We start from the raw sequence: 24161 nt of genomic DNA on the forward strand, positions 1-24161 counted from the left end.
CAATCAACAATAAACTGAATTTTTTAACTCTGTAACTGCACATATGTGCAAAGGCGGGGATTTTGATTTTCTCCTTCGTTTGAGCCTCCAATGATCTTGAAAATACAGCAAATAGACCTTCTTACAGGTTCTATGATCAGCCAAAGTCTCCCCTTCAATGGTCATATGGATCGAGAGAATCGAAGGTCTTCGAAAGGAGGGGGTGCTTGGCGTCACAAGTAGGGTTTCAAAAGAGAGGTTTTCAAAAAACCCTCTTTTGAAGCTCTATTTTTTAACTTTACTCTTAAAGATTTTTTTATCGTGTGAGTTGCACACCAAATATAACAATGGGTCCGCACCACTTAAGTAAAAAATAAACTTTTTGACTGTTTTGTTTTTTACTTTAACATTTTAAGTTTTTTTCAAAATGTGAGTTTATCACCATATAATAACAAATTATTACTGAAAAAAAAATAATATAGTGTACAGACTTCAGTACATACGCTACATGATTTACTATATTTTACCTGCGCTACATAGTTTCGTAGCTACACTGCAGATGCTATTCGAAACACTGCCACTGCGTTTTGGAAACTCTTAACAAATATATGCCACCATCAAACTTCAAGCACTAAAACATGTGTCATGTGTCAATGTGCACATGCACGTGTAAATTTGCCACCAACCAATCCTTCACATCTCCATATGTGACACAATTATCTTGTCCATGTTCCAGGGTGTTTAACAAACAAGGGATGGAACATCCAGTCAGCAACAGCATGTCCATGACCAGCTAGCCCTGACATCATGCCATGAATTGCTAGTTTTGACACCACTTTGCCAGAATCCAAACAGACCCACAATGCAAAAACAGGATAGCAAAGATTCTAACCGTGGAATATTAGATCAACGCAAAGTGATCATGTTGTTAATTAATGAAAAAGATGTGATGGACTAAGTTGATCATGGTCATTTTCTCAAAAAGGGAAAGTATTCTAAACATATAGTCTTGCTAAAGGTATTTGACCAGCACAAGTTTGTCGTTATTTCATGACTCAGGTTTCTGACCTGACACAAGAAACGACAGAGGATGGTAACATTTGTGCAAGTAGCTATGCGTCAGGGATATTTTAGGAGAAAGACATCCCTAAGCCATGCTCATGACTTCGTTGAAACCTAATATAGTGTATCATCTTATCCTTGTATTCTATTTTTCTGTTATGGCCTGGAAATTCATTCTGGACCCTTCTAGAAATGGGATGCCCATAGTTGTCTCCAATCTGTTAATTGTTGTCTTCAAGTCCAATCTCCAAGCAGGGGCGTAGTTTTGGATTCCAACACACACATACACACACACAAAAGGGACCCATCTCTAGATAGGGGCATAGCTTTGGAGGATCTGACCATTCACCAGCCACCTCGTAAGGGAACTGTAGTAAGTAATAAATAGAATTTTCAAAGGAAAAAACATGGGAGGAATGCGTAGTAAATAATAAACAGAACTTCCGAAGGCAAAGAAATAGGAGGAACCTGTGATATAAAAAAAAATAAAAAAAAAATAAAAAAATAAAAAAACTACTGAAAGCTCTATAATTGCTTGGGGTTTTGGGTGCAAGTTTTAACCAATTGCAGACTGTCGAGATTGGTATGAAACAGTTGTTAGTACTGAATCAAAAAGGGACTCGTGTAGCAGACCCCAATTAGTTGGGACAAGGCTTAGATGATGGTGATGATGATGGTGAGGGATAAGTTACTACTTATTGGGGAGTTTTGCTTCTTAATGGGTAAGTCACTACTTTATTGGTGAACTTTGCTTGTTTTAGGAGTAGTTGCTACTTATTGAGGTCTTTGGCATGTACGGGGGTAAGTTACTACTTTCTGGAGAGTTTTGTTTGTTTAGGGAGCAGCTGCTTTATGGGGAGGTTATATAAAACAGTTTCTGAATTACAAAAGATAGAAAGAAGAAAAGAAGGGGAAAAAACATTATACTATGGCTTCAATAAGCCTTTTCCAATTCCATTACATATATTTTTACCCTTTTGTATAATTCCCGTACCTGACTTTTTTTGTTCCTAAAGCATCTATTATTACTCTTCACATAGTGACCAAATTCCAGCCAACATAAATACTGCCATCTTGCCTTTTTTCTTCCTCTCCAATTCCTCCACCATGCCAAGACCAAACAAAAACGAAAAAAAAAAAAAACCTTCAAAGGGGCGTTGATGCTGTTATTATTACAACAGTTTGATACTCCACGCACGCATGCGCGCGCGCACACAGTTCTATTAAACAGTTTGTACATGTACTCTTATTATGTGTTGATACTCTGTTTATTACAACAAGGAACTTATTTTCCTCTCAAGGTTTTAGACATTAGGTTCCCTTGCATCCAGCCATTGATTGAGACTTAAGTGCTCCCCACTGATCTTTGTGCAAGCTGTCAGTGGTTTGTCAGGGCTCAAGCACACAAAACCATTATTTGCTCTCAGAATTATATATTACCAGTTTTATCCAACAATAGATTATGATATGATCTCATTATTCAACAGAAATAACATCAAAATGGTATCAGAGTAAGTAGATTTGGGTTGTATTTGCTGATTGGATGTATAAGATTTCAGATCATGCTAGCATGGTGCGCCATGGACTCCGTGGAATGGGGTTGGAGCTGTGGGAACACGTGGAAAAGGCAACAGAGATAGTATACAACAACATATAGACAAAATCCAGAGGACGCGGCAGGCTATATTACAGAGATTGCCACCTGCATAAGGCAAAAACGATGGTGGGAAGCAAAACAATGGCCAAGATTAGGGTCTTTTGTTGAATGGAGGATGTAAGCAAGGTGAAGAAGAGGCTTAGAAAGAAGACAATGAACCTTTTGAAGAAATGGGAGGTTGGTTGTGCATAAAAACAATCCATTGTTTGTCCTATTCATCTACACTGTGGCACTTTTGGAAGAATATGGAGCTTAACCTGGTAAGACCTTCAGTTTAGTTCTACATCTTTCAATCTCACTTCATCAGTCCCTAAGGTGATTGAAAGTTACAATCTGTTTTCCAAACTCCAAAACAGGCACCAAACAGAACACAACCACCCTGGGAGGGAATTTGGACGCCATACTTGCCTCATAAGTGCTTTGGCCTCCCCATTGGCTTGAAGCATGCAACAAACAGATTGGACTGCAAAATATCATTTTTTTAATTCCCTTCCATAATCTCCTATCATTTACTCTCAGGCTTCAAGCTTCTAATGCCTGTTCCTCGTGTGATGCATCCTTGCCCTTCCAAAAGACCCTCTGAAGTTACTCCATTCTGTCTATCACACTAGGCAGATAATAGAACAGAAACATGAAATAAATCAGAATGTCCGAGAGACACATTTGATAGGCGTAATTATATCACTTGCTTTTCAAAAGAGAATATAGCCTTTACTCTCTCCTTTTCTGATGGATAGTTGGATTTAATTATGTTAAGGGACTGTATTGATCTTACAAGTGGTCCCGCATGTGGTTCCGTGGGCCAGCTTGTCCTCTCATGTGGTTTACTGTGATTTCTAGGCATATGTGTTGGGTTGAGATTTAGGCCCATGGGCCAATGTTATGTAATAACTTTAGTGTAGAAGGGCATTTTTTTAATGTTATGTAGGGGCATTTTTGTACTTTTGCTTTTAATGAACAAACCCTAATAACAATAAAGTAGGGGCATGAGAGGCTATTGCTGTCCTCTCTCTTCTCTCACTCTTTCTCATATATTTTCTCTCTTTCAATCACATTCTAGAACAAATTATAAGGAGAAAACATACTAATACAACATCAGGGCAGTCTAATCTGAACATAGCAACTCAGAAAGCAACAGCAGCTCTAAACAGAGGGAAGAACAAAGCTAGGCAGCAAGGCAGCCCTGGCAGACCATATAGCTAGCACTATGACAAAAATCATGAGCTGGGATCTTGACGTTCCCTCTTTGACCAAAGCATCAACAATGTTGTTTGCTTCTCTTCCACTTGCAAAAACGCAATCAGCCTCCTATGCACAAATCCATGGCAGGGCCCTATCAGCCATATTTGCAGTTCTCCATGGAATCTTCACAGTAACTGCATATGCGATAGAATTCCTCGAATCACCTTAAACCACAGCCACAATAGACTATGCTCAACAAGCAGTTTATGAATTGCAGCAGGGCTACCTATGCAAAATTAGAATCTTGGATTCCAATAGGGCCAGCGAATTCCAACAGCCACTAAGTTATGAACACAGCCCCAAATTCCCGCAAAATATAGGGTTCCCAAATGAGCACCCATCAAAACTGGCATTGAAACACCCACTTAGAGGCAGCTTCCAGGAGGTCTTAGGCTTAGGGATCTGGAAGTTCAATTGCAGCACAGCGTTCCAATTGGCGGACATCATAACCACAGGGATCTTCTGCAAGCTCAAATCAGCACTGCTCCATGTTGAAACAAGTCTGAGAATTTTTCTGTCCTGCATTTGAAACTTTTTTGCCATCGAGCACTCGCTTATTTCTTTCCAATCAAATAGCCCACAGCGTTACTTGGCAAACCATCCTTCATAAAGCCCTTCCAATAGATCCACACACGTCAGAGACCAACCACCAACTAGGCAATCCACTGTCTTTGGCATGACCTAGTTAATATCAAATTTGGCAACCACATGAGTCCATGCCTTTTCCAAAACAAGACATGTTAATAATAAATTATTAACCATCTCTTCGTTCTTGCAGCACATCATGCACCTGGTCAGGATAGCAATACCAGGCTTTTCAGGTTGTCAATTGTTAAAATCTTCCCTAGGCATGCCAGATGCCGCCCACATAAAGGCCTTAATTTTCAATGGTAAGGAACCTCTCCACAGAGTGCTGAACAGTGCTGACCTAGACCTGTTTACCTCCCTCCAACTCCTTAGCAAGGGCCCTTACTGACAAGTTCCAGTCAGTCACATCCCAGATCCTTTTTATCACCCCCATCAAAGGGGATGTAAATCTTGTCAAGTAAGTTTAACAATTGAACCAGTAATACAATTTCCTCACCTTCCAGATGACAACGAAATATAGGGCCCCATATGACCTTCCCACCAATACTATGGAAGTACTCAGAGAACACGACCTCCTTACTCTCAGCAATTAAATACCAACATTAATTACCATGCAGGGCAGGGTAGACTCACTGCATGATAGATCATTCCATACGCTGATCATGGATCCATTGCCCACTCTAAATCTCATGAAGATACAAAAATGCTGGACTAAAGAAACTGCCCTCCATGTAATGGAGCCTTTCCTCTTTGATGCACCCAAAATATCCCATCCATTAACTAACTGAATTTAGCAATTAGGACCTTTCTGAGCATTGATGGTTACCCATTTCCAGGTCTCCACCAGCGTTTTGCTAGAATGAAGAGCCATGTTCATTGTTCTGCATATCAAGAAAAAAAAAAAAAAAAAAATCATTGTTCTGGTATCTCTGACTTCAAGCCCCTAACTCAATTGGCTTGCGAACATCCTTCCAAACTACTGAAATTTTGTGGGATTCTTTGCTGCTGTTCCACAAAAGATTTTTCCAATTGCCTCTAGCCTCATGACGATCTCCACCAGACATCTGAAAATAGACAAAAGATATATAGGAATACAAAACAGTGTTGGTTTTATGTGTTATTCTACACCAACCAAAGATAACAGAACCCCTTATCAAGATGCAAGTTTCACCTGGAAACTTTTGACCATTTCCTCCCACCACTCAGCCCCTCTTCCTCTTAACAGAATTCATATACCCAGATGGTTGGGACAGACACTAGCATCACAGCAGCCGATGTCCCCAACAATTGCAATAACCATCCCTAGACCAAGGTGTTCCGTTGCGGTATCAGTGGGAGTAACAGTGCCCACCATTACCGATACGGATACACCCCGTATCGGCCAATACGGGGTGTGTAACGGTGCCACCAAAAAAAAAAAAAAGGGTCAAAAAATTATGGAAAAATATCCATTAAATCCGGAATATTCTAAATATTCCAAATATGCATTTATTTATAATTTGGAACATGTTTATGGTGGTGTAACGGTCCACTCTTTGATAATAATGCTATATCGGGTTGTTTGATGGATTTATGAACCTGACAACCTGGAATTAACTGCAAACCTTTTATATTTAGTTTTCTATCTATATAAAATTACTATAATGAATGTAATACCAAAACATCTTATATTTTCAAGTTTTCCTTTTAATTATAGTGCTAGTGCATTGCATACTTCATGACTCACATACATTTTATTTCAATATATAGAGTTTAGGGACTTTTGTATCCTATTATGTAATTCATACACCTAACAATTTGATATCATTTTCCTCAATAGATCTTTAAAAAAAATAAAAAATTTAATTGGGGTAAATAGTGTTATCAATTTGGGGCTAATTAGGGGACCGTTTGATGCCCTAAACTAGCCTCAAATTAATGCAATCTATTGGCACTTATACCACTTATGGATTGGTGGACATTTATTGGACAGTGAAATTTGAAAAATATCAAATGGTCCTATTTCAAAAAATAAGTGTCTGCAAACTAATAGTGAAAATTGTTCAAACAATTTAATTTTGGGATTGTGTCTTAGCAACGATGGTCCCAAAATTTAATTGGTTAATTTTGAGTTGATATATACCTCATGTATAAATTTTTAGGGCCATGTATGCAGGGTCCACTCGATTATGTATTATATATACATGTCTTCCATCCGTTTTGTCAACTCATTTAAGGGTATTGGAAAAAAATGAGGCAAATCCAGATCTCAGGTTGATGTATTTGTATATCCATGCCGTCAATCCGTTTTGCCAACTCATTTTAAGGCATGGTCCAAAAATTCAAGTAGATCTAAATCTTCAGTGGACCACTAGTGAGCATGCCTTTAAAAGTGGGGCCCACATCAATGCATTTGTTGTATATCCATGTGGTCCATCCTTTTTGCCTACTTATTTCAGGGCATGGACCAAAAAAATGAGGCTGATCCAAATCTTAGGTGGATCACAAAATATGGATTTAATTCCCACCATTAAAAATTTCTTAACACATTTTATTTTGGGATCAAGCTGTTATTTGTGTTCTCCCTTCATCAAAGTGAAGGTCCATGTGACCTCATCAACAGGTTGGATGGAAAATAAACATTATAATGGGCCCTAAGAAGATTTTAACGGTGGGCATTCAATCCCAATTGCGTGATCCAATTGAGATTTTGATCCCTTCATTTCAAGGATCATGCCTTAAAATGAACCTGAAAAATTATGGATGGCATGGATTTACTATATATAAATCAAGATAGGCCCCACCCCACATAATAAAATAGTGCGTGTGCACTATGCAGCGTACACTGCAGAGTATAAAAATAAAAAATAAAAAATAATTAAAAAACTAAAAAAGAAGAAAGAAAATTGTGTGGCTGTGAAGTCCATTCGTTTTTTTCTGGAAAAAGAAAAGAAGAGAGGGAAGGAAATGAAAAGAAAAGAGGGAAAGAAGAGAGAGGGGACCGAAACGAGAGAGAGAGAGAGAGAGAGAGAGAGAGAAGAAGGGCAGCAACTGCTGCCGCCGCAGTCACAGCAGCCCAATAATAATAATAGTAAGTAGAAGAAGAAGAAGAAGAAAAGGAAAAAAAAAAAGGTATGTTTTTTTTTTTCCATTTTTCTTTAGGTTATGGCCCGTAACGTTTGTTATAGTACCGTAACTGCTGTTACGGCCCCGTAATGGCCATTACGAACCGAAAAAACAGAGGTGCCCCGTTTCAGGGCCATATCACGCAACGGTTCATACCATTACTGTTACATATCAACCGTTATGGCCGAAACATAACCGATTTTGAATACCTTGCCCCAGACTCAAGTTGATTCCTATGAAGGAGCTCTTAGAAACATTCACCTCGAGACCCAAGACGATCTCAAAGCAAATGGGAGTATCCCCAAACATCCTTCCTGCAATGATCCCTCAACAAAAAGCATTGTACTGTCTACAAATTGCGCATTTGTAACCTCCATATCATTATTACCCACTGACATGCCGTTAATTAAACCTAAATTTGACAACCAGCGAAGAACTCGAGATAGGGCCTCTCCTGTGGTAGTGAAGACGAGGGAACAAAGGATCTCCATGCCTGAGACTCCTTCCATTCTTTTGGGGAAAAAAAAAAAAGAGTTAAAAAACCCTTTTGGACAGCCATTAATGATAACTGAATACCACGGCAACAATATACATGCTTTAATCTAGCGGAGCCGTCTCCCAACAAATCCCATGCGTGGGAATAAGATAAAACAAAAATGCCCAATTAAGACCATCATAGCCTCTACTTTCCACTACTAGAACCCATAAACCCTTAAGAGGATTTCCCATTTGCTTATTCAAAAGGGAAAGTCCCCAATTGGCTGCTCAAGGTGGAAGCCAAGCTTGCCGCATCACCCTTTGAAACCCTAGTCATAGCATTTTTGTCTTGGACCAATTCATTTTCTGACATGAAACTGTTTTAAAGAACATTAAAATAGTTTCCATTCATAGCACGCCTACTCTCTAGAGCCTTCAGAAGAAATCATTGTATCAGTCTGAAGTTGTGAAACTTGAACATTTAACCCCAAAGTCCAACAATTGTTTTTTTTTAACCATGAGACCTCAACACTCGCATCGCAAAGCAACGAACACATAGACTCACAAGAAATATTTGAATAGAGAGGGAGAAATAACTTTATTAATATTCAAACTTCTTTTACAATGCCTAAGTAATGTTTTAAATAGCATGTTTGTTAGTGTTCGACCCTCTATAGCGTGTAGAGTAAGTTATACGATACTTCTATTTTTTAAATTTAAAAATAGAAAAAATATGATAAAAAGTAAGGGGGTAAAAAAGAAAAAATATATATAATTGCCAAAAAAAATGATTCATTTTTTTTCAAATCTAAGCATGTTTAAACACCTCCAAAAAAGCTTGGGTTGCATCGAATACACGCATTGCGGCGGGCCACTAAAAAAATTTGCATAGCATCACTTATCCTGCAACCAATGTTGTCAAATGGCATAAGCGAACCTGTGCGATTGCTTATGCCTAATCGCTTATGCAATCACACAAGTTCTTTTTTTTTTTTTTTGCAAAAATTAAAAAATTTTAAGTTGAAAACAAAATCGAAAAAAAAAAAATGGAAAGTATGTGATTGCATATGCCATTATGCAATCGCTTTATGCGATATGCCATCGCATACTATCCACACACATTGATGGCATTATGCGATTATGGGATCACATAATCGATTATGCGATCGCTTTTGACAACATTGCATAGTATCGTGCTATGCTATGCACACACCACAGCAGGCCCTAAAATAAACAAACAAAAAAAGAAAAAGAACAAAAAAAAAAAAAAAAAATGGATAGCAACCCCTTATCCTACAACAATTGCATGGTAACTGGCATCCTAAAATGAAAAAAAAAAATAAAAAAATCCTAAAGGAAATAATAAATCTTCATTCAAAGTGAAAAAGAACCCATTAACAAATATTAAAGGGCAATAACATCTCTATCAACCTTGAGAAGAGGTTCAATTATAATAAAAATAATAATAATAATAAAAACGGAGAGAGATATTTGAGACTCGTAGTAGCAAGGATGTGGAAGGGGGGAAATCTGATTTTCTCCTTAATTTGAGCTCCAATAATCACGAATATACAGCAAATGGACCTTCTTTCAGGGTTGATCAATCAGCCAAAATCTCCCCTTCAATGGCTCTATAAATATACAGAATCGAAGAGAGGGATTTGGGGTGGAGAGATGCTTGCGCTGACTTAGGGTTTCGAAAGAGGGGTTTTCGAAAGCCTTTTGTTTTGAACTTAACTTTTAAGTTATTTTTCAACTATGAGTTATACACCATTAATAAAAATGGGTCGTCACCATCTTACATGAGGGAAAAAAAAAACTTGCAGTTAATTTTTAAGTTATTTTTAAAATGTGCGTTCTACACCATTTAATAAGAATGGTTCACCACTATTTTGCATGGTAAAAATTAAAATTAAAAAAAAAAAAAAACATTGTAGCATATGTTACAAGCACTATTCAAAACACTGCTTAAGAAAACACATAACTCATAAAATATAGAATGCCTACCCCTCCTACACCATCCCACTTTTGTAAACCCTAAAAACAATCACTATGAATGTTTAGGGATAACCCCCCAAACCATTAGATTAATTTCAAATCAATCTAATCTACCTAAGATGGCAATAAGCATAATAATAGTAAAAGCAAATCTACAAAATAATCCTCAAAATCTTCAATCGCATCTTCAAATCAACCCCATATCTTCCACAAATAGTAAATTGTAGTTACTGACATTTAGGCCCTAAATCTTGCAACAAATCATCCAAAATCAGCACATGTTGGGCCTTATGGTGAGTCGTAGGCCTATATTCACCCCGGATTGGAAAGAACTCAACTCTAGCAAGTGGGACACTTCTTACAAGCAGTGTTTTAAATATCGACAATATCGGCCGATATATCCCACGATATATCTTGTATCCCACCAATGTGATACGAAACACACAAGTAGTGCAATATATCTCACATGTTCGATCTAGCGAGTATTTCCGAATTTTGATCCTTTTATTTTCTGTAAATCATGTTAAATTAGTGTCAAATTGTTACAAATCCATGATTTTTCATGTTTTGCATGAAAAAATCATGAATTGGTAGCTTCGATTTCAAGATAAGGAGGAGATGGGCCAAGTTGCGGAAAATTGAAAGAAATCAAAATTTCCCAATTTCTTGCAAATCGTTTGCAATATGTATCCAAAAATCAAATCAAACAAGTATGTAACCTAATCTAGTGATTTTTCTTTTGCTTTTGAATGTATTGCTTGTGTTTCCACACGGTCTTTTTACATTTATAAATTATATGAATAGACATTGAATATACTTGCATCAATTCATTAGACAATGCATAGATTAGGACCCCATATAAAGAAAACCTATTATGTGTACTTTTTTTGTAATGTTTTGATTTATAGGTGTATTGATGCCTTTTTTAACAATCACAGTTTCCATTGAAAAATTCAACCAATTTCCCAATGTTTCCCCATGTTTCCAACAACAGCAATACATTACATGATACAACCGAAACATCCCATGTGATAACCGATAAGTATTCGTATCCCAAGAATGCAATACGTAACACGATACCAATATTTCGAACACTACTTACAAGTAGTAGAGGAATGCATACAATCTTCCTCAATTCGTCACCCGTGATCCATGTGCATTTAGAATTGGACTTGTTCTTCTATTTAACCAAGTATTGTTTTCATTGACCTCATCGAATGCCAATGGTCCTGATTTGCAACGCTTGGTCCACATTTTTTTTCTATTTCTTAGGGAGTTGTTTGTCTTTATCAATATAACTTCATCTTGCACATCAAGCAACTCGCCATGATACTCGAACAAATATCCCACATTGAAAGTCAACGAGATATCCAAGTTATCTACCAACTCGATCTTAGCATTGCCACCCAACTTTCTCGTGACTCAGCAACGTCCAACATTCTTAGACTTGAGCTTGTTGTAAATATCAATCCAAAACCTTTCTTTACGAAGATAAACCATAACCAAGTCACCTTCTTAATGTATCTTCTTGCGGCGATGTTCATTTCAGCTTCTCGGTACTTTGCTCCGCTTTCTTTAATATCCTTTCGCTTCTTTTTCTTCTCTTTTTTTTCTTTTGAGCTTCTTTATGTTGAACCAATCAATCAACAAAAGTTCAGCTTGCTCAACTAGACTCATCTGGTAATGCACAAGATACAGCATATGTTCGAACCTGATAACAGGTCAATGAGGTGTTGAATGTTGCCCATAGGAGTTAATCCAACTAAGAGCTCTTCAAGCACCGTCTTGATATTCATGAAGGAGCTTCTACATGAGAGGTGGAATAGCCAACTATTTTGCTTCTTTAGCAACTTAGACAAAGATGATGTCTATCTCCTTCATTTCTTCTTCAGACACATTGAGCAATTTCTAACACTCCTCTTTTTTCAAATTTGGATCTAGAAAGATGTTCCATTGAGAGCAATGTGATATTAACATTATCATTGAAGAAAGAATAGCTGTTAGATTGAGTAAAACACACCATATCTCAATCCACAACCACAGCCTCCCTAACAAAATGTGGCAAGCATCCACGAGGACCACGTCGCACCCAATGTTCCAATTGTCAGTATCGCTACCAATTTCTTTGGCCGGAGATAAAAGATATAATATCGTTATCGCAAATAACTGGAAATGCGGGGAAACATGGGGAAGCATGGGGAAAACGGCTGAATTTTCACTGAAACTTCAGTACATGCCTAAATACACATTTAAATATTTGGTAATAAAAAAATTGCAAAAAGAATGCATTACACAATAAGTTTTCATTTAATGGGGCCCAAACAGCATGAGTTGCCATGAGAAATCACTCCAATAGTAACACAAATGAATTTATATAATACAATGCAGCTAGCATACAATAATTAAGACATGTGGTGGGCCCCACCTAGTTTCCTAGCACAGGATTCTTGTGGGGTGCCTTTCGTACAGGCGCGGATTGGTTACTACGAATTGGTTACTACTTGAAATCAACAATGTGGGTGAGACCCTGACCGTAGGAGCCCACCTCGATGGCATTTACTTTTTCCTTACATTGCATGATTCACTCAGCTTGGAGATTGTCCCGCCATGTTAATGCGTGATTGGAAAACTGCATAGCTACTTAACAATCCAATCATCCAGGATTTTCATGTACTCGAACACCTTTTACACCTTGCTTAGCCAGTTGATGAAATCATCAATATACAATCGACCATGAAATTCCAAATTTCCTACATTAATTCTGAGCTCTCTGTCACGTTGAAACAATCTAAGGATTTAGGTCATTGGTGTCTTCGGAAGCCAGGCCACCCATCGTTGGTTAGGAACTTTATGAGAACTTTCCCCTATGTGTCCACATGCTCCAATAGCAATCTCCAAATTCCCTCCACACTGGAGCTCTCCCACTTGATTAGTAAGTAAAATTGCCTACCATATGCAAGAGTGGATCTACCTCCACTCACTCTATGAGCGTGGATCAATTGGGTTGCTTGAACTCTTCCTATGTCACCCCCTTTAAAGCCATTAGGGGATGATATAGAGTCAAAAATCCCCAAAGATGACCCACTATGATACCAAAATGGTGTAGGCCGATTATCGAGTCAATGATATCTCGATCCAAATCACAAACAGATGAACAAGTACACACTCACAAAAAATATTTGAACATAGAGGGAGAAATAACTTACAGCAATCGTTGCTTGCTAGCTGAAAAGCCTACTAAGATTCAAACTTCTCTTACAATACTTTACGAAAACTCACACTCAAGAAATGTAGAATGCCTACCTCCCACACCATCCTCCTTTATAGATCCAAAAGACAACCCTATGAATCTTTAATGAAAATCCCCCTAACTATTAGATTGATTTTGAATCAATCTTAATTTATTTCAAATCAATCCAATCGACCCAAGACAGCAACAAGCTTAATAATAGCAAAAGAAAATCTAGAAAATAATCCTCGAAATCTTCAATCACATCTTCAAATCAGTTCCCATAAAATCTAGAAAATAATCCTCAAAATCTTCAATCACATCTTCAAATCAGTTCCAATATCTTTCACAAATAGTAAATTGCAATTCTTGATATTTAGGTCCTAAATCTAGCAACAAATGGTCCAAAATCAGCACATGTTGGGCCTTAAAGTGGGTCATGGGCCATGGGCCTACAGCGGTAACCATGCTCACCCCCTTTTTAATCAAAATCAAGCCCCATCCAAGATAAATCTTCCTTCAACATAGGCATCTTAAGAAAAGGAAACCACCCTACAAAGAACTTTAGCCAACCTCATCACTAAGATTTTAGCCAAATTTTTGTAAGGACATCCAAGTAGACTGATTGACTGAAACTCTTTCACACCAATCACTCCCTCACTGGGGGTGTCAATGGGGCCGTCAAGAAGGCCAGGCTTGGGCTGGAGTATCAGGGTTGAGAGCAAGGCTCGGGCTTAAGTTTCAGGCATGTTTCTAAATCAAGCCAGGCTTGGACTAAGACATCCAAAAGCCTGATAGCCCAACCCATCCCAGCCTATTAAAGTTTAAAACACTTTCAAACATTCAAATACCATTTCAACTTTTACCCAAAAGGCATAGAAGGAAAGGCCATTTCACAGTTACCCAAAAGGAGTTGCCAGTTGGGGTGGGCCCCACCATGTTGTTCGTGCAAAATCCACCCAACCACCAAGTGTGTCACCCCATTTTAGGTCGAAAGCCCAAAAACCAGCCCCGTCCGTGTTTCAGGTGGACAACACGATTGGAAAAGGTGTACAACATAATGCTCACCCCTTTTATATCTAATACTTGGAGTGGATTTTATATGATCATCAGCGTAGGCCCTGTAAATATCAAGGGTGGACGTTTCTCTCCCAACTGTTTCCCTTCGTGTGGCCCACCTGAATCACAGATCATCCTGATTTATGGCCCTTAGTATAATAACATAGGATTGCACATACATTGGTCGAAGTGGATCTCACATAAACATCATGGTGGGTCCCCTAAAAAATAAAGGGTGGTTCCTGAGGAAAGTTATTTCGTACACAGATATCACATGGGTGGGTGGGTGTGCAGCCCTTACCATGGAGCCCATCTTAATGCGTATTTTCTATATCCACACCATCCATCCATTTTTCTAGATCATTTTAGTGCATAATCCGAAAAAAATTAAGCAGATACAATTCTAGGTGGACCAAACCATAGGAAACGGTGGTGATCGGACACTCTACCATTAAAAAATTCCCTAGGGCCCACGCTAATGTTTGCGTAGTGTTTATTTGCCATCCAACCTGTTGACAAGTTCAAATAAACCTGATGAAGGGAGAAAACAAATATCAGCTTGATCCAAAACTTGTATGGCCCATTAATGTTCAATCACCACTTTTTCCTATGGTATGGTCCACCTGAGAATTGGATCTACTTCATTTTTAGGCTCACGCCCTGAACTAGTTTGTAAAAACAGATGGACGACATGGATATAGAATACATACATCAAGGTGGGGCCCCATGGTAAGGTCTTAGGTGAGGTCGAGCCTAACCTAATCTGCTCCTGTCCGGATGAGTTTTTTTTGAACGCAGCTTCAATGGATCCCCAGATCCACCGAGGTAGGTGGATCCCTGATTGTGGGGCACACCTTAATGTGTCTTATATCCATGCCGTCCATACATTTAGCTATTGCATTTTAGGACATTAGCCAAATTTTCAAGAGATCCAAATCTCAGGTGGAGCACACAAGAAATAGTGATGATTGACCATTAAAAACTTTGTGGGCCACAAAAGTTTTTGATCAAGCTAAAATTTGTGTGGTCCCTTCATCCAGGTCTTGTAATCTTATCAATAGGTTGGATGGCAAATAAGCATTTCGATGGCTCCCAAGAAGCTTTTAATGGTAGGAGTTCGATCACCATCGTTTCTTGTGGTGTGGTCCACCTGAATTTGTATCTACTGCAATTTTAGGCCAATTCCCTAAAATGAGCAGTTGAAACAGATGGACGACATGGATATAAGACACATACATCAAGGTGGACCCCACAATTAGGGATCCACCCACTTCAATAGGTCTAGGGATTCACTGAAGACAGGTCTAGATTTTTCATATGATTTTTGAAAAGCAGGTAGTGTTAATGTTAAATCCACCCGACCATCAAGTGTGTCACGCCACGTTATGCCCATGGCCTAAAAATCATCACCATCCGTAATTCAAAGGGGCCACACGTTGGAAACGATAAATAAGACAATGCTTACCCTCTGAACTATTTCCCTTGGTGTGGCCCACTTGAATCATAGATGGGCTTGATTTATGGGCCCTATGCCTAAATATTGGTGTGACATCTAATGGGTAGAGTAAATTTTGTAAAATCATCACAGTGGTCCCTATAAGAATCTAGGGTGGACGTCTCTCGCAACGGTTTCCTTTTGTGTGGCCCACATGAATCACAAGTCAGCCTAATTTTTTAACCCATGGCCTAAGGTAGGATTGCACATGTAATGGTTGGAGTATATCTCATATAGACATCATGTTTGGACCCATAAAAATCAAGGTGTGCCTTCCGTAATTTTTTTTCCAAAAAGCTTTCAATAGAGAGAGGGATGCCCGCCATTGATTTTTATGGGGGCCACCATAATGAGCTAGGTAAATTTACTTCAACCATTCAATACCAAACCAAAACTAAGGCCTGGGGCCCAAATGTAAGCCCCATAGATTATTCAGGTAGCCAAAACAAAGGGAAATAGTTTGGAGGGTGAGTGTTGCTCTATATATTGTTTTTCAATTGTGTGGTCCACCTGAAATATGGACAGGGGTGATTTTTGGACCCTGAACCCTAACATAAGGTGAAACAAGTTGTGCTTGGGGTGAATTTCATATAAACACGATCGTGGGCCGACCTAAGCCGGCAACCCTAATCGGTTGGACTTTCTAATTAAAAGAAATACTTAATAAAATATAATACATGATGCGGGGGCATCTTGGTGTGATTCCAAGGATGTACTGTATCTCCACGCCAGGGTGAGGTGACCCACGAAGTAGGGCCTGTGTGATGCAAAATGACCATGAGGTAGGGCCCACTATGGGACTGTGTGATTTAAGGACCCGCGCGAAGCGGGGGTTGCCCACAGGGAGGTCTCACCTGGGTTTGCCTCGGAGGACCTACATATACAAATAAACTGGTCCTTTCCCATCAGCTCTAGAGCTTTTAGTAAGCTGGTCGGTTGTCCACTATCAATATAGGAGCTTCCTCCGATGAACCGTCTCCCTCTCTCTCACCTCCTCCAACCTACCATTTCTATCTCTCCTCCAACCCACTCCTTTCATCTCTCTACACTCCAATCAAGCCCTTGTTGCCAGTAGCAGCATGTTGGGTCATTGAAACAGACTCACCTCTCTCTCTCTCTCTCTCTCTCTCTCTCTCTCTCTCTCTCTCTCTCTCTCTCTCTCTCTCTACTACAGGGGCCACCAAAGAATATCTTAGCTCCTCACGAGCCCGAGCCGGGTTTGGGATTAGATTAAATAATGTGGGCCGGGGTTGGACAAAGCATGGGCCGGCCCTAACTCGGCCAATTGACACCCCTACTCCCTCCTTTTTGGGATCAAAGTGATGAAGCACCTATCTCCTCCTTCCCTAACTTCCCTCTTTCATGGAATTCCAATGGAAATAGAAAAGATCCATATTGACATCTTTCCAAAAAAATTGATTAAATGTGAACGAGAAATCACCAAGCCCCGGAGCACGAACACTTAAAAGGTGAAAAACAATTCATAAGTGGTTTTCAATTTAGTCGGGTAACAAATTTTGAGCAATTGGTATCAATATATGCTGGATTGCTCCATATATAGTTCCTCATATTGCATTTTTTTTAAACAAACCAGAGCCAATACAAGTTAATCACGTAATAGATATTTTACAAAAGAAATATCTTTCTTTTTCAAGTGATTCATATTGTCAAGAGTGCCCTTTCCAAATTTCATTGCAAACAACAAAGACAACTCGTGGCAGCACTACCACCCTGACTTCGTCCTCAAAGAATTGGCTTTCAAAGCGATTCATTGGGCATTAGAACATTGATCAAATTGAAGATTGCTGAGCTCGTGCAATCCAACTTTTACATTGGACATATCTTAAAGAAATTTAACACTTCCCTCAAAATTTGGCATTTATCTTTTATCCAGCCTTCTTCCCCATTATAGATTCAACATTATGACCTCTTCTTGCTAACGTAATACCATGGAAGAATGGAGTATTTTTATCACCCTCAAACCCATTGCTCCTTGACCACTACTTCCACTTCCTCTTCCAAACTTGCCTATTGTACTCATCTTCGAGATTCTAAAGACAGGTTGGCTCTCTTCCTCTAACAAAATCCACATTTCACCTCAATTCTATCTAGGTCCTATGTTTCCATCCTAAACTTCTTCAATCACCCCGAAATTCTTTTCCCGGTGTTCTTTAATCTTGCAATTTAGATGACTAAGTTTAAGAGCCAACTTTTTACTAGCTTTGCCTTCAACATTAGTTGAGAGACACTCCGTTACCTTATCCACAAAACCAATTGTTTCGAGCCACATTGATTTGAATTGGAACAACTTTGGAACCCATGAATCTATTATCCACAAAACAAACCTTTTTCAAGACACGTTAGTTTAAATTGAAAAAGTTATTGAACCAATGAATCCATAATACGGTCCAAAATGAATGGATACACACATCATGTTTTCTTTCTTAGCATATTGTTTTTGTTGTACAATCTGTGAAAATATGGATATGCAAAAAATAATAACAATAATTATAATCCCAAACAATAATATACTAGTGTATGTTTCTCTCCATTACCATATCATGTATGTTTCTCTCCATTACCATATCACTTCATGATACAGAGCCTACTAGCATTTGCATCAAGAGGAATGTTCAAATCCATCTGTGTCCATAAAGTTACCATCCATTGAGCGCTTATGGCCAATATGCCATGTGAAAACAGCATTCTAGAAAAGGTAGATACCACCTAGAAGATAATTGGGTGCAAAAGGCAGGCCAATCCATCGATCCAATCAACCACACAGCAGAAAACAATGGATAGACAGGGGATTGACTGAATGTACCCTCACATAATGGGTGGATCTTTCTCACTTTTGCACCCAATTATCTTCAAGGTGGGCCCACCTTTTTAGCAGCTTGGATGTTGTACGCATGTGACACATGCATTTTATGTGCTCAATTAACAACTTTAAAGTGTCCAACGAGGCCATGTCTAAAAATTCCTTGTGCACCAAAAAGTGAATTGAATAGAGGTCCCACCATGCATATTCCCTAAAGGCAATGCTATTTGGTTCGCACCTTCAACATCCAAATCTCAAAATCATCTGAGCAGGTCACGCCCGTGCATGTTATGCTCTTAACATTAAGGTTCAACTTGACCACTCCAACCTACCACCTATATTGGCGCATTTCCTTTTTATATGATTTTAGCATGAAAAAATTGGTTTTGCCAGACCTTTATGAGATTTATTTCATTATTTTCATGTAGTGCTCGTATGTCTAATTGACCGTGGTTGTATAAAAATATTTAATTAAAAAAATTGACCATGGTTGTATCATTTCATTTTATGGACTAGCCATGGTAGTATCAATCTGCCTTCTCTCCTTGAGGCTAAACATTTCTCTTAACCAAATTCATAGAAAAGCCAAATTGGGTCACAGATGGTTTAGCTAATGGACGGCACTGCCTTCCCTCCACTTTCACCAGGAACTCCCCCTAGATGTATCCTTCGCCTTTTTGAATCCTAATAAAAGAAATTCACAACATGGGTTCTCCCTTCTCATGAAATGTCAAAGGAATTTCCTTTCTCCTCCATCTCTAATGAAACACTTGTTTTTTGTTTTTTTTAATCAATTAATCTCAGATGCACATTTTTGCTTGGGATCCTTTTCCAAGTATTAATATCACAAACGGAATTGACATGATAAACCACATACAGTGTTTTCATTACCATTGAAATTTAAGGGGTCGTATGGATGCTTGTAAATGGAGCAGGTTGTAAATGAGAAATCATTTACACTCGGCGTTTGGATGGCATTTTTTTGCCTATAAATGATTTACAGCATTTACCCCCATCTCATTTACAGGGAAAAAGGTGGGATTTCATTTACAGGCTCTCCATTTACAGCCTAATGGCTATATTTTCAAAGATTGGCTCTCCATTCACAGGACTTAAACAATTTACAGGCTATCCAAACACAGACAATCATTCATTTACCTGTAAATCATTTACAACTTAAAGCCAAACAGGACAGGCTGTAAACCATTTACAGACATCCAAACGACCCCTAAAAGATTGATTTTGTATCAAAACTATAAATACTCCAAATATTATTAAGAAATAATAAGTAAATTTTATATCTTCCAAAAGGAAAAAAAAAAAATCTACATCTGAGAGATGTAGAATGATTGTATAGGGATTTAAAACTAGGAGAGAATAGAACATCAAAAAACAATCAGGAAAACAACACAAATAAAAATCCCTATTATAAGTCTAACAACGTACAAAAGAAAATCAAAAGATAGAGAGGGTGATTGACCTTGATCACTAGATCCAACTCCATTTCTTTATCTGGCTGTGTACCGCAGCCCACACGAGCTTTCTGTTAATATGTATATAAAACAAGAAAGGGAAAGGTTGAGAACTCTTCAGCGATTTGGAGGAGATGAAACAGCTTGCAGCGGGCGGACGTAGGCCGCTGTACGCGCGTTCCACTGCGCGCTCTATCCGCCTTCCTTTTCTAATGACTACGACTAAAATGCTCTCTCTCTCTCTCTCTCTCTCTCTCTCCGTCTCTCCCTCTCTCTGCGTTTGTTTCCTTCTTCCCGAAGAAATTCCCGATAATATCTATCCACTGTGAAATTACGGGAGTAGCCTTGGGGGAGGGGCACCATCAAATGAAACGTGTGTTACAGGACGCGGTTTGGATGCTGACCCCAACATCAGCCAGCTAGCTGATGTCAAACTCTGTGGGCCCCACCATAATGTATTTGTTTCTATCCACACCGTCCATAAATTTTTTAAGATCATTTAGTGCATGATTATAAAAATTAGGAATATCAAACACTCAAGTGGACCACAACATAGGAAATAATGGAGATAAAACGTTTACGGTTGAAAACTTCTAGGGGGCTACAAAAGTTTTGGATCAAGATGATATTTGTTGTTTTACCTTCATCCAGGTCTGCGTGACCTTATAGACAGGTTGGATGACAAATAAACATCGATGTGAGCCCTAGGAAGGTTTCATCGGTAGACATCATTCTATCCATTGTTTCCTGTGAAATGGTCCACTTGAGCGTTGGACCTGCCTGAATTTTGGGCTCACATGCTGAAGTGAGCTGAAAAAAAAAATGAACGGACGGCGTGGATGAAAAAAAAAATACATCATGGTAGGGCCCACAGATCTTTGACACAGCTATCTTGCTGATCGGGGTCATCAGCCAAACCGCGTACGGTGCACGCGGGATCCTTAATCCTTATAATCCAATCACAACTCTGGACGCGGATTAAGTGGTGTTGCTAACACCGCCAGTTTGTTGATGTGTTGGACGATGTGGGGCCCAACGTGGTGTATGCGTTTTATATCCACGCCGGTCATCCATTTTTTCCGATCATTTTAGTTTATGGATCCAAAAATGAAGCAGATCAAGACTACACCACAGGAAACAGTGGAATAATGACATCCACCGTTGAAACCTGTTAAGGGTCCACCGTAATGTTCATTTATCATCCAACACCTTAATAAGGTCACTCAAATCTAGATGATGAAGGGAAAACACAAATAGCAACCTGCTCTAAAGCTTTTGTGTCTCCCAAGAAGTAATTAAATGGTGGCCATTCAATCACCACTGTTTCTCGTGGTATGGCCCACTTGAGCTTTGGATTTGCTTGTGTTGGGATTCATACTCTAATATGGGGAGTGAAACGGATGGATGATGTTGATATAAAACACATACATCATGTTCGCCCCACAGCCAACACATCTCCACACCAATGCTACTCCACCTAATTCCGGATTAGGTGGTATCGTGTGGTGGCCCACCGTTATCAATTTGTTTTATATCCATGCTGTTCGTTCATCCGTCGTTTAAATCATTTTACGCCATCAACATAAAAATGAATCAGATTCATGGCTCATAGAAAATAGTGGTGATTGGATTAATATGATATCTGTGTTTTCCGTTCATTCATTTGTATGATCTGATGGGTGACAAATAAACATCACGGTGAGTCCTGGAAGATTTCCATAGCTTGGTTTTATTGTCTGCACTACTTCCCATAGCTTAGTCCACTGACAGATTTGCTTATTTTGTAGTTTATGCTGTAAAATGATGCAGCAAAACAGATATGGACGGTGTGGATAAACATCAAAGGATCCCGGAGCGCCTGACACATCACACACCACCGCCTCCGCGTCCCCTCGCCAACTTGAGTTGTATAGGATGATGACGCGTGTTTTGGCTGGGATTCTGCTCGCGTGCGTTCGAAATGAAAAGGAACGGCCGAGATGTGCTTGCTTTTTAGTTGCAACCGGGTAGCAATGGGATACAACTGGCAAAGTTGATATCGCGATCGAATCAAGTCAATCTTTCCAAGTCTCCCATTCCCGTTTTTCCCATGGAAACCTCTCGAGGGGCTCGCTCCGTCTCCCTCGTCAGTCTCCACTTACCAGAAAGCCCGCTTCATTTTCATTTTCTGTTTGAATTTTTGCTTCAACAATAATTACCTTGTATATGAGTAATAATTATTTATCTGGATAATTACTGCATTTTTTTCTCCGTGAATGCACCAGAAACATATTCTTTCAACACTAAATCTAGAAACTCACAACGTGAATGTGGGGCCCACCGTAATATATGTGGCTTATCCACCGTGCCCATTTGTTTGTCACGAGCCAGAAATGAGGCAGATCCAAGGCTTAAGTGAACCACACCATAAGAAATAATGGGAATCGAATGTCTGCCATTAAAAACCTCCTAGGGCCCTTAGAAGTTTTAGATCAAGATGATATTTGTGTTTTCCCCTTATCTATGTATGGGTTACCCTATGAACAGGTTAGATGACGAATAAACCTCAATGTAGGCCCAGTGAAAGAAATAAATTTCAATGGTGGAAAAATTAAAGCCACTTTTTCCTTCCTTGTGGACCATTTGAGTGTTGCATATGCCTCATTTTTTAACTTATATACCAAAATGTTTTTGTAAAATGGATGAATGGAATAGATATATCATATACATTACATGAGACCTGGATATTTAAGTCAATGCTTTTGAACCAGTTTACAAGGTGGAATAACTCACCCATTTTCAAAGCAAGTGAAAAAGTATTAATTACTTATTTACCATAAACTTACATGTACCGTGGAAAACCAAACAGGTGCTTTTCACATTTTACCTCAACGGCTCTACCTCATCTAAACTAATATTGCCCACGTGAGGGCTATGGAGGGTGCATTTTTTCTCCTACTAGCATTTAGTTGCAGAAGAGTAAAATTTTTCTTGGAAAATCTTTCCCTTGCACATTTGATTATTCTCCATTTGATCAACAAAAATGAAATTTGCCCACTCGGCAGTTTCCAATGAAATCTCCCCCTTGCACATTTGATTATCTGGAGTTGATATGTGACGGTGATATGGTTGATTAGGCTTGCCGGTGGGCTGGCTGCCCATTGGGCTTTTGGGCCTGGCCCACCTTTGGTTAGACTTGGGCTACAATATCAAGCTCGAGGCCTGATTTGGGCTTAAAACTCAAGCCTGTTGATTAACTGCCTATTTGGGCAGTGGGATTAGAAGGGATTAGGTGGGATGGGATTCATCCGGTCGGTGTGCCGATTCCACTCCATATTTGGGAAGAATGGAAAAGCTTGGAATTAGATTAGATGGAATTGCACCGGGTCTGTGCCAATTTCACTCAATGTTAGCAAGTTGTGTAGGTCCCACCATGATGTGTGGGCTATATCCACACTGTCCACTCATTTTTTGAGATTATTTTAGAGCACAGGCCCAAAAAATCAAGTAAATCTAAAGCTCAAGTAGACCCCATCATAGAAAGCAATAGCCATTGAATACTTACCATTGAAAATTTCTTTGAGGCCACATAGGTTTTGGATCTACCTCATTTTTTAGGCCCATGCCATAAAATGAGGTTACAAAACAAATGAACAGTTTAAATATAACACGTGTGTTATTCTCCATAATTTCAAATGATAGTAGGTATATCCATTCAATGTACCACCTTATTACCAGCAAAGCATGCCATTAATCTCATGCCATTAATCTTATCCCATGGTAATAGGGACAATTCCTGCCATGGGTAATAATTACATTTTTTGAATCCCATCTCACCTAATCCCTTCTAATCCCATCACTCAAAGACGCCTAAATGAGCCCAGCTTGGACCACTTACAGAAGCTTGTCAGCCAGACCTAAATCTAACTTTTATGGCGTGTTTGGGCGGTGGGATTAAAAGGGATTAGGTGGGATGGAATTGCATCTCGTCTGTGCCA

At 39.1% G+C, this 24161-nt stretch overlaps 1 protein-coding gene across 1 annotated transcript in view; it reads right to left on the minus strand.

Moving 5' to 3' along the window:
* LOC131239846 (protein NBR1 homolog) overlaps positions 1-20465 on the minus strand; it is a 32074-nt gene extending 11609 nt beyond the window's left edge. Inside the window, exon 1 of the mRNA XM_058237731.1 lies at positions 20193-20465. Coding sequence (XP_058093714.1) covers positions 20193-20216 — 24 coding nt within the window. The 5' untranslated portion in view covers positions 20217-20465. The remainder of the gene's footprint in view (positions 1-20192) is intronic.
* Positions 20466-24161: the final 3696 nt, after the last annotated feature.

Source organism: Magnolia sinica, chromosome 3 (genome assembly GCF_029962835.1).
Source record: "Magnolia sinica isolate HGM2019 chromosome 3, MsV1, whole genome shotgun sequence".
NCBI classification, from domain to species: domain Eukaryota; kingdom Viridiplantae; phylum Streptophyta; class Magnoliopsida; order Magnoliales; family Magnoliaceae; genus Magnolia; species Magnolia sinica.